This window comes from Priapulus caudatus, unplaced genomic scaffold (assembly GCF_000485595.1).
Source record: "Priapulus caudatus unplaced genomic scaffold, Priapulus_caudatus-5.0.1 Scaffold854, whole genome shotgun sequence".
Classification (NCBI taxonomy): domain Eukaryota; kingdom Metazoa; phylum Priapulida; class Priapulimorpha; order Priapulimorphida; family Priapulidae; genus Priapulus; species Priapulus caudatus.
The window spans coordinates 109,134-123,037 of NW_014577915.1; the positions used below are offsets into that span (position 1 = coordinate 109,134).

General features: G+C 39.0%; 3 protein-coding genes across 3 annotated transcripts in view; 1 reads left to right on the top strand and 2 right to left on the bottom strand.

The window, feature by feature from the left end:
* LOC106814004 (probable ATP-dependent RNA helicase YTHDC2) overlaps positions 1-4,045 on the bottom strand; it is a 30,499-nt gene extending 26,454 nt beyond the window's left edge. Inside the window, exons 1-2 of the mRNA XM_014818259.1 lie at positions 3,917-4,045; positions 3-18 (exon numbers count right to left, since the gene is read on the bottom strand). Coding sequence (XP_014673745.1) covers positions 3-18; positions 3,917-4,034 — 134 coding nt within the window. The 5' untranslated portion in view covers positions 4,035-4,045. The remainder of the gene's footprint in view (positions 1-2; positions 19-3,916) is intronic.
* Positions 4,046-5,516: 1,471 nt separating this feature from the next.
* Positions 5,517-8,167, top strand: LOC106814006. Its single transcript, XM_014818261.1, has 3 exons — positions 5,517-5,819; positions 6,775-6,893; positions 7,617-8,167. Exons 1-3 carry the CDS (start codon positions 5,576-5,578, stop codon positions 7,752-7,754), a joined length of 501 nt encoding a protein of 166 aa, XP_014673747.1. The 5' UTR covers positions 5,517-5,575; the 3' UTR covers positions 7,755-8,167.
* An 86-nt stretch (positions 8,168-8,253) lies between these two features.
* On the bottom strand, positions 8,254-12,998 carry LOC106814005 (spermatogenesis-associated protein 17-like). Its single transcript, XM_014818260.1, has 9 exons — positions 12,914-12,998; positions 12,081-12,170; positions 11,408-11,540; positions 10,702-10,805; positions 10,290-10,445; positions 9,920-10,082; positions 9,181-9,329; positions 8,613-8,730; positions 8,254-8,364 (listed from the first exon to the last, which is right to left on the bottom strand). Exons 1-9 carry the CDS (start codon positions 12,979-12,981, stop codon positions 8,275-8,277), a joined length of 1,071 nt encoding a protein of 356 aa, XP_014673746.1. The 5' UTR covers positions 12,982-12,998; the 3' UTR covers positions 8,254-8,274.
* Positions 12,999-13,904: the final 906 nt, after the last annotated feature.

Below are 13,904 nucleotides of genomic sequence, written 5' to 3' on the forward strand. Positions count from 1 at the left end.
ACCTAGAGGCTACTGTTCCTTTAAGCAAACGCGTAGTCAAATGGGAGGAACTAGAGTTTATTTTGTCATAAGGTAGTGTGATTATGCATGCCACGAAGTATTTGCTAGTCTAGTACTGGAGAAATTAGCGTTTGGATGCGCATTGTGAGGCTTTAAGTCAAACATAAGGGTCGAAGCAACTGTTATATAAAACAGGTGTAAAAGTTAGTCCAGAAATTATATTGGCAAATATTGCTAGATACGCGCTGATGAAATGGCAACATTTTCATAATTTTGGAGACACGCATTTTTAGTGTTGACATGTTTTTCTGTATAATTGATTTTTCAGTATTAGGAATGAAGATTATTTGGATGATAAGCAGGTTAGAGATGAAGACGTCGATCCTTCTCCTGACGTTGGTGTACGCAGTATACCAGTGCCCACGCAAAACACCAAGCATTACACTTCCAGCCGTACAGGGTCAGTTTCCTGCTATATTAACATTAATTGTTAATTGTCAACATTTTATTAATTGTTGTGTACAGTAAGTATACATCATTGTATGTAGTTTATATACATATATATGTATATATGTATATATATACTTTTTTTACGGCAGAGAATGCGAAATGCATCAAACCTGTCAGACTAAAGTGTTTTTTTAGGTGCAAGTCTGACAGATCTTACTTGCATACCGGACCCATTGTCTGACACTATTCTTCTTTCAGATGTGGGGTCAACATTTATTACCAAGTTACCAACTGTTCCAATGTTACCTTTTCTACAGTTTTTTCCCAAATAAATGAAAATATGATAACCTTTATTCAGTTTAGAGTTGATTTTTAGTGTAATTTTAAGCCACGATGTGCACAATACTAAGTGAGACCATAGAGTGAGACAATAAGAGAGAGTTCACACTAGGTAGACACTTCATTTATCTTAGAAATGGGCATATAATTCGAAACGAAAAAAACGAAAATTGGGTCCTGGCCCAAGTCGGCTCACTATTAGAGCCTGTGCATGACAGAAAAAACCAAAGTTCTACATTTCTGGTTATCTGTTGTTATTCAATCATTATATGTAGATTCTCCAAATTATTTGCATGATCTATAACTACTGCTATTTTATTAACACAATTACTATTATTACCTCGGCCAAGGGGTTGGCAGGAGGTTATGTTTTCACCGGCGTGTGCTTGTTGGTTTGTGCGTTTGTGCGTTGGTTTGTTTGTGTACAGCCTAACTGAAAAAGTTATGGACGGATTGTCATAAAATTTTCAGGATAGGTCAGAATGGGCTAACTTCGAATTGATTAGATTTTGGTGGTGATCCGGATCCATTTAATAAAATTTTCAGGATAGGTCAGAAATGGGGTAACTTAGGATTGATTACATTTTGGTGGTGATCCGGATTCAATTAATTATTTAATTAATTAATAAAAAAATTTAGTCAGAGAATTGAGCTGCCTTGGCGCAGGTCTGTGCTCTCCGAGTGCTCTAGTTGTATTATGCATTATCCAATAGAAAGTTATCTTAACTGACTGTCATCTATTTTTCATTTTGTGTGCTTCAAAAGACGAGTCAAGTACAAACCTGAGGAAGACCAAAAGATTCTTGCTTACATCAGAAAACACAACCTCCTCAGAAATGTTAAAGGCCGGGCTATGTGGGTGATGATGGAGAAAAAAGGAGTAGGTTTTTTTTATGTTTGAACATGGTTGTGTTCATAACATAATAATGTACATATACTCAATGTCTAACTGATCGTGAGAGTGCTGTGCCCGAATGGTTTTTATTTAAAAGATTAGTGATGGCATAAAAGACATCTGGGACGTGCCAATTACATGCTTATATCTGCCAAAGACACGGCAATTTTATTCTTAGATGTATTAAGAATTATGTGTGATTATAGAAAGTGGTGTGATTACTGATTACATTTAGAGTTACATTTATATTTGGCATATCCTGACCTAAATCTCCTATTTCAATATAAACTGACAGGTAGTGCCATGCCACACGTGGCAAAGTCTCAAGTGCCGATACCTCAAAGTTATCTCCGTTAACCAGGATAACATGTTAGGTATGTTATTTATCGTGGCATCTATTTCTAAATGGTTTGTACTAATAATAGTGAGATGCATCTTTTACTGCTGTGCAGAGTAGCTCTATCTCTTCCACGTGTGAGAGCTACCCATTTTCTCAATATTTGACACATTTCCAAGTTGCCACCTTGCCATGGCTTTTGATTCAGCGAAATGTAATGGATTATAGAACTCTATGCATCTTTTTGCAAAAATCTTTTTGCATTTTGTGTTTTAAAAGCTTGATATGTTACAACAGATATGAGCCCCCTACCTTGCTAAAGAAAGTCTAAGCCTGAAATAGATGCATAGCCAAGTGTATTGTAAAAAGTGCTTTAATTTTCTTCACTCTTTCCAAAAATATCCACTTTTGAACTTACAGTTTGTTGTGAGACAGAAATTTCAAATTGAAAAATTTGATTTGCAGCTCCAGAAGATTCGAGCTCAACTTGGTTAAAAAAGAGAGTGAAACGAGTTGACACCATCGACCAAATTAACACAGGCAACAAAGCCAAAATGTCAAACAGAGGTCAGCAGGGGCGTGTACAGGGGGGGGCCACACCCCCCCCCCTGCTCGCGCAGAAAACGCATCTAAGGGGGTCTAATTTCAAAACCCCAGACCCTCCCCCCTTCGCGTGCTCACAAGTTTGGGTTACGGTTAGACCCCCTATGGTACAAATCCTGTACATGCCCCTGGTCAGGGGGACATAGACCTATCTGCGTTAGGCTGTTAGTGTGTTACGATTTGTGCACTTTTACTTTGCACTACATGTCACAACACAGATAAGAGTTTGTTTTCTGTAAAGTACTAGTACGTAGTAGTGCTGCAATAACCTCCTCGTCACAGGCTTGGAACGCTTCAATAATAACGTTACTATTATGTAAACACTAAATCAGTAAATGTAAATTTACTTGGCCTACCAAAGGCAAAGTGAAAGTGTCAATGTTTATGTATTCTCTATCGACTAATCAGTCTAACGTAAACGCCGTTCAAATCACAAATGATCTTTGGAAACGCGCAATCTTACCGCACGCACACTGCTGTACACAAACAATTTCAATAGACATATAGAGCAGCTTAGCCCTAAGGTGGGAAAGCGTGAACGCCAAATTTGCACAACGCTCACTTCGTTTCACACCATAACAGCACAAATACACAAACAACTGCCTCTATATTGGGCAATGGATTAGTACTGTGCGTAGCTGAATGTTCATGTCACTTGTTTGAATTATTGCCCTTACACCTTGGTGGAATGCAACCCAGAGAAATCAGGTGAATTTCCAAGGAAAACTCGCACTCCATGGCAATGACAATGTAAATGGGAGAAACTTTCTTTATACATGAATAATTGCACCGCATTGCATCTGGGTTCAATCACTCCCTGCTTCTGAGCTCCATGACGAGCTCCGCCAAGTTGAGCCAACATGATTCATGCAGGAATGACGTCACATACACGACTGCGTTAATTGCCCAAACAATCGAGTAGCGCGGTTAGGCAGTTTTGGGAAATATACTGACAGTTGCTCCCATTTACGTGGCCATGGAGTGGGAGTTTTTCTCACGGATTCACTAGATATCTCTGGGAAAATTAAGCTAGTTGTACCAAATAGTAAGGCTGCCAGGGTCTATGTCTCCCTGGGTACTGCCGGAACAAACGAATAGCATGATACTTTGTAATGTTGTATATCACATAGATACAAAGTTACTTTCAAATGTCAATTAGTACTACACACTTTACACCAGTACTTAGCATTATGGTACAATGTATAATTTGTACTTAGAACAGCTGGATTTTTAAAAAAACTGAAATTAAATTCAATATCTGAAAACAATGGGAGAAATTATTAGAAGCCTACCATTTTGTTCTTCATCTGTGCGAAACTTCTCTATCGTCATGGTGGCTGCAAGACGAAAGTCTTCGCCAACACATATGTCTCGTAGCGATCTTGCCTCATTCTGTTTACCACGAGACATTGCGATCTTTGCTACACTGTACACAAAGAAACGTTTTATCATATGGCGCACTATGGTCTCCATATGCGTACCTCTTTTACTTCATTTACATTTAAAAAATAAATGGGACAGCCTCAGGTATTTATTAATCTGCTGCAGTTCCACAATTTTCAACAGCCATGCACTTTGCACACATTACAAGCCAAATTTGACTGCTTAATTTTTGCATCTGGTCCACGGTTAAGTCAACCTTGCATAAAAATATATAAAAGATGTAATTAAATCTAGCCTGCATCAATAGCAAGATGCTACATTTTTTTAAATAAGAGGACAATAATTCTAATGTATAGCTGATCAACTTGTCATATGTGTGACCTTTTAAAATACTATGTTACTACAATTTACCAACTATTTTACTCTAGATCTAACAGGGTTAATAGTTACTCAACCGTGAAGATTGCAAACGTACAGCTTACGTTTCGCCTCCTGCCAGGACGCTTTCTCAACTCTATTTTATTCTACTATTAAACTTTAAAAGTATAAATTTAAATTCCTGCTACTTCGGTCTTCAGCAGAAAATTAAGTTGGTCTGGTTAGAAGTTGACGAATGGCAGTTAATTAGATAGTTTGTGTACAGAATCTAACATCATCTTAAATTGTTTACATTACAAATGAAATTTATTAAGTACTTAAGTAACTTTATTAAGTACTTATTAAGTTACTTAAACATTGGTAAAAAAAAATTCTAGCGGCTAGCCTCATGTGAACCTGACAATTATTTCATATTTATACTTTTGACGTAGAAAACCTTTGAAAGCATTTTTCATTCTGGGAGAAGTCACCAAATCGGCAAATGACAATGTAGCTCTAGTACTATACTAAGCCCGCGTACAGTTGCCGCCTGTGGCAACTGCACGCGGGCTATAGTTACTAGAGCTAATGACAATGTAGAAGAAGACGCAGGAAAAGAGAAAAAGATGATGATGAAGGATGCAAATGAGTTATTTAAAACAGAAAAAAAAAGTTTGTTTGTTTGTAAACACCCTTAACCTAGCCCAGCAGTCGGCAGTACCTCAGCCTCAGGTTCACTTCAGCTTTAGGCTCACTGAGGCCATCCTTAAAAAATTCTATGTTTGCTGTCCCCCGACTCAGGATTTTTTTAGTGGGTAGGTCTTCTTTTGTGAGGCGTAATAGTTATTTTAAGTCTGTCCTCATGTTTACCACACATGCCTTGTGTTTCAGTCTTAACTATGAGAAATGTCAAAAAAAAAAAATGGAACCAAAATGTCAAAAAAAACTTCGTCGAGGCTATTTTCGTTGGTCGGTCGGAGGACAGCAAACATATAATTTTTTAAGGATGGCCTGATGCTGAGAATTCATGGTACAGTGTGACTGTCAAGTGTTTACCATTTAAGCATGCATGTGTGTACTGTACTGTATTGCATTCAATCAAGCGTGCCCCGCCGCCCGCGCGTATATACGTGTGTGCCTGAACAAGGGTCCGACATTCCGACAGTGGGAGAACGGAATCAAAAGACAGTAGCGGTAAAGTGAAGCTCAGTATGGTGCCGTCGACCAAAGCTGCGAGGTTAGACCAAACCGAGAGTCGTCACAGCACGAGGCACAGCATAAACGAGGATGTTCGTGAACCTTGGACATCTACACAAGTAGACCCCCTGCGGGCGGAAAGTTCAAGCAAAAACGAAAGAAAACGGGGCGCTCGTGGCAAGCCGCTTGCAGTGTCCTCTGGGTACTTCTACTCCGAAGATGACTCCGCTCTTGCCCTATCTCCGATCGAATGCCAAGGTAGGAGCTATGTAGGTGGTAACAACTTCCATGGTGGGTATGGTAGGTTTGTCTTCAGTTTACCTTAAAGCTTAAACAGTAAACGAATAGATACTCATGTAAAACAAGTGCATGATCGAGGATGTGGCTATACAAGGTAATGACCAGGGAAAAAAATAAAATTTATTTTTCGGGGGCTACTTTTCAAGCTCGCGTGCATGAAAATAACACTCTAAAATGTGGTTTGCATTGAACTCTATGCAAATTTACGGGGGCTCTTTTTGTCATTTCCAGGGCTCTTTTTGGCATTTCGAGGGCTAAATCGCCCCGAGCCCCCGTGTATTTTTTCCACTGGTAATGACGTAGAATGTTAACAACAAACAAAGTGCAGAAGAGGTAATAAGCACACGTGCATGTTTAGTCTAATTTATCACATGGGTGTTTCCTCATCTCTTGATTATGTTCACTTGCTGACAAATCCCATTGCGCTTTTTCTTCACACAGTGGCAGTTGTAATAGTATGGACTACTTACTATGCACATGCACATTATATAATCTAGTACCTTATTGTTAGGTCAACGCGGATTGATATCGCGCTCTCTTATTCACCAGTTCGTGTGCCTGCTAGGCAGAACATGTACCAGCTCCAGCAATAAAATACCTTTATGAGTTACATCACTCTTCGTCAATACATAACAGCAGTCTCAGAACTAAATAAATAGGTTAGAGTTGTTGCTTGTATTGAGAATTATTTCATAGTTCACTTCTAATGGACCATCATAAGAGACATAGCAATTATTTGGAGAACATTACTTAGTCGTGACGATTAGTGATATATGCAAATCTGTTTGTAATGGTCAGTTGAAAATACCCAAATTTGCATTGGTTTGAGAAAGTGAAGGTTACAGGACAAAACCCCATGTGAAATTGCCTCAAAATCATACAAGCATGAAACTGTGAATCTAAAATGTTGCAGAAGCGAGTGACAGCTCGACAGATTCAGAAGACGTTGCTGGTAAGGTTGAGCAGGCGGGGCCAACAGTATGGCAATGCTTGAAACCTGCCAGCCTTGAGGAAACCGTGAGCGTGGCACGGGTAAGCGGAACTAAACACCGTTCGCTGTCATGTACGCCAAGGAGCTAAATATAACAAGGAGAGGAAGCGCCGCCATATCTGGCCCAAATTTGGGTTCGGCAGAGACCCTAGAACAGATTAGTGTTCTATTGTCTCTGGGTTCGGTCTGCACAGCCGTTGCAGCTGATTATGGTCCATAGATGGGGCCTTTGAGGCGAAAAGCGCACAGCCAATCTGCTTCCTCTCTTTATTATATTTAGCTCCTTGATGTACGCTAGTTTATGCTTTACAGTTCATGCCGCTGATAGTTTGTCGTGCAAGTTGGGCCAAAATAAGCTGCTGAAACAGCTGTCAGAGATTGAAATCACGTTAGATCTTGGTAGACGTAAGGGTTTCGTTAGAAGCAGTGCACAGCGAGTTCAGATACGTAGTTTGACGTGAAGTTATACGCCTTGTATTTTTTAGCCCGGCCGGGTTGCGAGACTAATGTCAATATACACAGAGTGAAACCCATCCGTCTCATCTCTTTAGATACTTTTACTCGTAGGCGAAGTACTTTCAAAACAATATTAAGTAAAACCTGTATAGGTGTGTATGAATATGTATTCGTACCATATTTTAATGAGGAGAAGAAAACTGTAGAGCTGGTAAGCTAGTGCACATGTATCTTAATACATAAGTCATAGTATGTAGAATTAAACCTGGTGTGGTACACATGATAATTATTTAAAATTTGTTTGTCAGTCCCTGATGGACATCTACCAGATCAGCCTAGAAGATTTGGATGCTGAAATCACGAAACATCAGGGAGACATCAATGCAGTTATGGACAGTTTGGACATGCGAGAGTCAAACTCCACAGACGACACTCTTCAATATTGACATTTCCTGCAATTTTGACAAACAGCTTAGTTTTCATGATGATGGTATATGTTACGGCATTACTGATGAAATTGTATTTATTCGTTGTTCATATCTTGGAAAGCTTAAATCTCTATTATAGCCCCTTGCTCATTTTATGCTTTCGTTTCATTTTTTGCCATACCAACCTTGTCTTGTATATATTTTTATCAATTAAATAGAAGAAATGCTATAACGGTTGTATGTTGGTTTGCGAGATCCTCTCCTGCACTTTCACCCCATACCTCACATCAACCTTGCCTTGTATATATTTTTATTAATTAAATAGAAAAAAAGCTATAACAACAATGTTTGTATATATTGGTTTATAGCAATACAAAAAATTGAATCACGCCTGACATATTATGTTTATAATATAAGCATGTTGTTTTTTACTTGAAGCTTGTATATTGTTCTACCTGTCTACTTGTATATCTGTTGTATCTAAAATACCACCAAACATCAGATGTTATTATTTATAAATGGAAAACAGTTCATTTCTTCATGACGATTCAGCTGCAGCACATGAGTCGCTGTACGTTTTGCCAAGCTTCTCAAAGATGGGTATAGGTGGCACCACTGTTTGGAAGAGCTGAAAGTTAATCAATTGTCATAAGCATATAATAAGCAGTCGTACAGCATACAATATATAATAAGCAGTCGTACAGAACAAAATTTGATTATACTACTTAATAGTGATGATTCAAGTGAATAATTTTCAACACTGCACCACCTATTTTATACCAAATTTTATTATTTAATTTGCACCATAAAACGTGACCATCAACAAAACCTTTAGAAAAATTGTATTATTGTGCAAAATCTGAAAATTATCTTCACCTGTTTTGATTCGTCCAACTCCCTGAAATATTTTGTACCATAAGGCAGACTCCCATATTTGCTCTTGGAGTGGAGTAAGGGCTCATACTTGTAGTCAGTGTGTGAGAAAGGAAGGAAGCTGCAAGCAGTGAATGAATGAATGGGATACGAAATTCTAATTTTTTTTAAATTTAGATTTTCTAAACTTATCTTCAAACAAGTCTATTTAATACAGCAATCACTGATGAAAATACAGGCCCACTGAATGTACCTACATAAATAACTGCATACATAAATACGTAAATAACTGTTAATGTATATGCGGTGTTGTGTTCAGGATACGCAGCTGACCCCAGATTTATAACAAAACAACAAAGCTCCACAATTTCGGTTTCAAGCCATGCAAACCCTGGAAGTCGTTTTCTGCCATGCATTTCAGAATTTCCAGTTAATTACATTACTAATATGCAGCATCAAATAGTATCATGACATGCTCTTCTTTCCATATACGATGAATTCATGTCTCTTCTCACTGCAGCTACGCGTGCACTGACGTTGCCACCGGTAGAGAAACACAGACGGGTCATACATGTTGTCGTTGACACGTTGCGTCCAATCACGCTGGCGGTCAGCGGCTCTGGTCTCCTCCTCCGAGGTGAACGACGTTGCCAGCCGTAACGTGGGTTGCAGTGTCTTGTATCTCTGCTGGTACACCTGTGCCGGTGGTTTGAATGGGCCCTGAAATGGAACTACACATGTGAGCTGTAGACACACTAAAAATAAACTTGTAAAATAGGCTTATAAAACAATCAGTATACCCTCTTACTAAATTTACTGAATTGGCCTAAAGCGATTCATATAGCATTGATAGGCAGTTCTACTCTATCAGTGCTGCAATAGGACATTATAAAAACAATGCTCAGTAATGAAATGCCTCAAAGCAAATATTTTGGGGTGTAAATGTACACATACACCTACAAACTGGGTGAACATGAGTTAGAAACGATATCCAAGAGGGAGCATGATCATCTCGCTGAGAAAGATTAGTCAGTTGTAATGAACTGTTGTATTCTGCTATCATGCACAAAAGATGTATGTGCAAGAGAACAGACTGTGCAGGGACGCAAGTGACCAACTTGACGTGAGATTGCACTAAGTTTAATTGGGGTTGCTGTGTAGGTTATCCTACATAAGTAGATAAAGCATCTGTCAACAATAGTGTCTCACGTCTGTATGGCTTCAACTACAGTTTGCATATCTGGGATACATGTTAATATTGATTCGAAAATCTATCAATTCTGGATGTGAATGCCTGTGTGTGTTATCACCTGAATCTTCTGTCCAACAGGTGGAAGGGGTTGTCTCTGCTTACATATGTCTCTATATGGTGTTTGTTCCTGTGTCTGTGCTCTTCTTTGTTTTCCTTCCATCTGTGTTTTTGCAAGCCTCCTTTTTGCAGACAAGAGTCTCTCCTCAATTGCTTTCAGTCGTCTGTGGGAGCAACGAACAGTAAAAGCCAATCTGAAATATTTTGCTATTGCAAAGCTTTCATGAGTAAAACAACCCAACCACCTCTTTAGAGGCAAAAAACTACCTATAATATTCACATGTGTCCACATCCGAAGCGACTGACACCAACTTCACACCAACTGATCTTCTAAAGTACATTACAATAGGCTATATTAACGAATCACTTACGGCTGACTTGGTAGACCATAAATTCCGGGTTTTACAGCCGTGCTAACAAGGTGGTGATTCTGCTCTGCTTCTTTTTGGAGACTGGCACGTAGCTCACTTTCACGGGCCATCGTCTCTTCTACCTGCTTCTGTTGATGGTACTCTTCCAAGTAATTTCTATGGGGATAAACCACGAAGTTGCACATTTAAAAAGTTACAAATGTATTAGATAAATAATTGTATATTTAGATTTTTTTTTTTTTAATATAAATAATCAATTATTTAAAAAAAATATTTCTAGTAAATATTGAACCACATTTTCATGTAGCATAATCTAAACCTACTCTAACTTAAAATGTGCATTAAACCTAGATTATTGTTTCCCTTGAAGCAAACTGAACATAATCTAATTTTGGATTAGCGTTACTCCCACCTTATCACTTCATTCTTGATCTGCAGATTATCCAGGTATTTTCTTCGTTGATAGAAGTTGAATATATACTTCCGTGTGTAGTAACCACGCCAGATTTTCTGTATCTGGAATGTATAAATAATTCTATAAAACGTGCTGATTATGAACAATAATGTCATGGTGAGGGACAGTGTTGCCAGGTTGTTTTCTAATCGAAAATCCAATCTCAGCAGCGGGCACCCATGGTTGTACTAGGGCAGTAGTTTAGGAAATGTGTAAACTACACACTCATAGACACCTTGTTCACAGATAGTATAAATGGATGTAGTTGAATGCATGTTACCTAGCATTAGTATGTTCACTTATTTCTGATAAACGTGAACTGCATGTTTGTAAAATTTCACCCTATTGCTTCCAAACTTGATTCCTCAAGTTACCAGTGCCCGGGCAGTAGATTCATAGGCGCACACCAATCATTATCAAGCTTTAAACTTACCCTACAAGTTAGCTAACAAGAAGCTAACAAGCCCTACCACCATAAGTTGCCTAGCAAGTAACATTAGTTATATGCATTGGGTATATGTAATATGACATGTTTCTGCTTTTACAAATGGTTAAACATCACAGTTAAAAGATTAGCGTAAAGTCAAAATTTAGTTTATTTTAAGTGAAATACTGAATCAATTAAATGTTCATGTATTTGTTCATTTAGATGATTAAATTTCACCTTGAAAGCCATAGAGTTGTAGTATTCTTGCTTCATGTTTGCAACTAAATGCGCCAAATGTTGTCGGTACATCTTCCTTCCTACATAACCTCTCCATATTTTCTGAATATGTACTGCTGAGTCATTCAAATACCTAAGTTAAGAAAATATGGTTCAATATATTCAACAGTGTACAGAAACACATGGTATAGTAACACCTGGGTATAACACACTGATACACCATTATAATTTTGTACTTGTATTTGTAACATAATTTATTCATAACAGAAACAAATACTTTATAAGTTGTTGAATATTTGACATACAAAGTATAATTATAACATAGCAGTGAGTCATGACAATTTTTTAAATTGATGAAGGATGCCACAGCCTTGCTTATTGTTACCTGACAAAATAATTGAAAATGCAATAAACACAGACGCTGCATACTTACGCAGATGGGGGTCGTTGTCGTATCAGGTACTACAGATATGTACCCGAGGTAGTTTTAGGTTGTTTAGTATTATGTTTATATTTTTATATGAGGTATGTTTAGGGTTAGGGTTAGTGTTAGGGTTAGGGTACACTTCTGTAGTACAAGTCTGGTACACTTTGTGTGTACATATATGTACCTCGGGTACATATCTGTAGTACCTGATACGACAACGACCCCTTGAGCCATAGGCCTACTTACCTGAGATAAGCCCGGACTCTCAGTCCACGGAACCAGCTTTGTACTTTGACTGCAGCTCTATATTCTTTTTCTCTTTGAATTTGTGCCTCACTGGAAAATATGAAGTAATCTTACTATTGACACTGAATGGCTATAACTTTTATTTATATCGACAGGACTGCCTGTGTACTGCGTACAGGCTACAGCTTCTTGCTTGCTTGCGTGCGTGTTACTCCAATATTCGTACTCGTAGTCTGTCTTGGTGCAAATCCACTTTAGGCACCTTAGGTATCACGAAGTGATGCACAGATTTCTGTGCATCATCAACTGATGCACAGACTTTCCGTATATCAAGGAATGATGCAAAAAGTGAAAAACCCTAACCCTAAACCTAACCATAACCGGGCCTAAGTTCTATAACACACTTCGTGATACCTAGGCTAAGGTTATACTTTATGACTTAGGGGTAGGGTTAGGGTTTTTGCATCATTCCTTGATATACGGAGTCTGTGCATCAGAATTGATGATACACAGAAGTCTGTGCATCACTTCGTGATACCTAAGGTACCTAAACTCTAAAGTGGATTTGCGCCCTAGTACTGTAAAGTAGTCCCCGTTGCCAGTGCCACGGACAGTGCCACTGGCACTGCCTAAATTGAAAACACTGAACTTGATTTTGAGTCAGTTGAAAAATGACTTGTCTGAGTTTGAACTTTGAGCGATTCTACTCTCTACTCTAGACTCTAGTCTAAATAAATCTATATTGTAAAATTTGTATAATGATTCTGGTAGTTCCAGACTATATATAAAACTAATTCCAATAATTTTATCAAGCAATAGTAAGAATAATTTACTTGCTTCTTGTGTATATAGCCGCAATAATTTCATCGCAACGTGATAGTAGTTGGATGTAAGTGGCCATGTTTGGACGCCGTTTTTGTTGTCGTGGAAACCTAAAAACAACGACATTGCTTCATGTTCTTCCGAAAAGCTTTTGTCTTTGTCGGAATTTTACTTTTTTCCATTTTGTTATAACATTATAAAACTAATTAATTGCATGTCATATATCATTATCCTTATTGATATCACGAATAAGTTTTATGTAAAGCTACTTTCAACGTGACAAAAACGTTGTCATGGTCATCGTTACCGCCACGTTCAGTCTGCGGCCCGACAAAGAGTGAAGAGCAGAAAGTGGAGATGATATTATACACACAAGAGCGCGTACACACACACACACACACACACACACACCAGTGTTGTAGTCGAGTCCGCACCCACCGAGTCCGAGTCCGAGTCCGAGTCCGCACCCCCCGAGTCCGAGTCCGCACCCCCGAGTCCGAGTCCGAGTCCGCACCCCCCGAGTCCGAGTCCGAGTCCGAGTCCACACCACCTGAGTCCGAGTCCGAGTCCGAGTCCAGTTTTGATTTTTTTTTAAAGGGAAAAAATCGGAAAAAGGGAAAAAAATCGGGAAAAAAGGGAAAAAAAGGAAAAGATCGCAACAGTGCATCGTAGACATTCGAAAGTGTATTCAAGACATTCGATGTTTCACGTGAGGTCATAGATCAGGTCACGTGTATTTGTTATGTGTTGTGGTTGGCAGAAGCGAAGCGTGCTGCTTGACATTTACAGATGAATGACCACATGTTCTGATAGAAAGCGCTGTTTATGTAGTGCACGTACACGTGCGTGCTGCGTGCATGCGTGTGCACGTACACGTGCGTGCGTGTGTGCGTGCGTGCGTGCGTGCGTGTGCACGTACACGTTCGTGCGTTCGTGTGCACGTACACGTGCGTGCGTGCGCACGTACACGTGCGTGCGTGCGCACGTACACGTGCGTGCGTG

What these genes read in the sequence shown, in the direction of transcription:
- LOC106814006 (XM_014818261.1), top strand. Translation starts at nt 5,576, where the DNA reads ATGGTGCCGTCGACCAAAGCTGCGAGGTTAGACCAAACCGAGAGTCGT. An exon ending in ATCTCCGATCGAATGCCAAG is followed by an intron (nt 5,820 to 6,774) that starts GTAGGAGCTATG and finishes AAAATGTTGCAG; the next exon opens with AAGCGAGTGACAGCTCGACA. An exon ending in AAACCGTGAGCGTGGCACGG is followed by an intron (nt 6,894 to 7,616) that starts GTAAGCGGAACT and finishes TTTGTTTGTCAG; the next exon opens with TCCCTGATGGACATCTACCA.
- LOC106814005 (XM_014818260.1), bottom strand. Translation starts at nt 12,981, where the DNA reads ATGGCCACTTACATCCAACTACTATCACGTTGCGATGAAATTATTGCG. An exon ending in ACAACTCTATGGCTTTCAAG is followed by an intron (nt 10,806 to 11,407) that starts GTGAAATTTAAT and finishes TATACATTCCAG; the next exon opens with ATACAGAAAATCTGGCGTGG. An exon ending in CTGTTGGACAGAAGATTCAG is followed by an intron (nt 9,330 to 9,919) that starts GTGATAACACAC and finishes GTTCCATTTCAG; the next exon opens with GGCCCATTCAAACCACCGGC.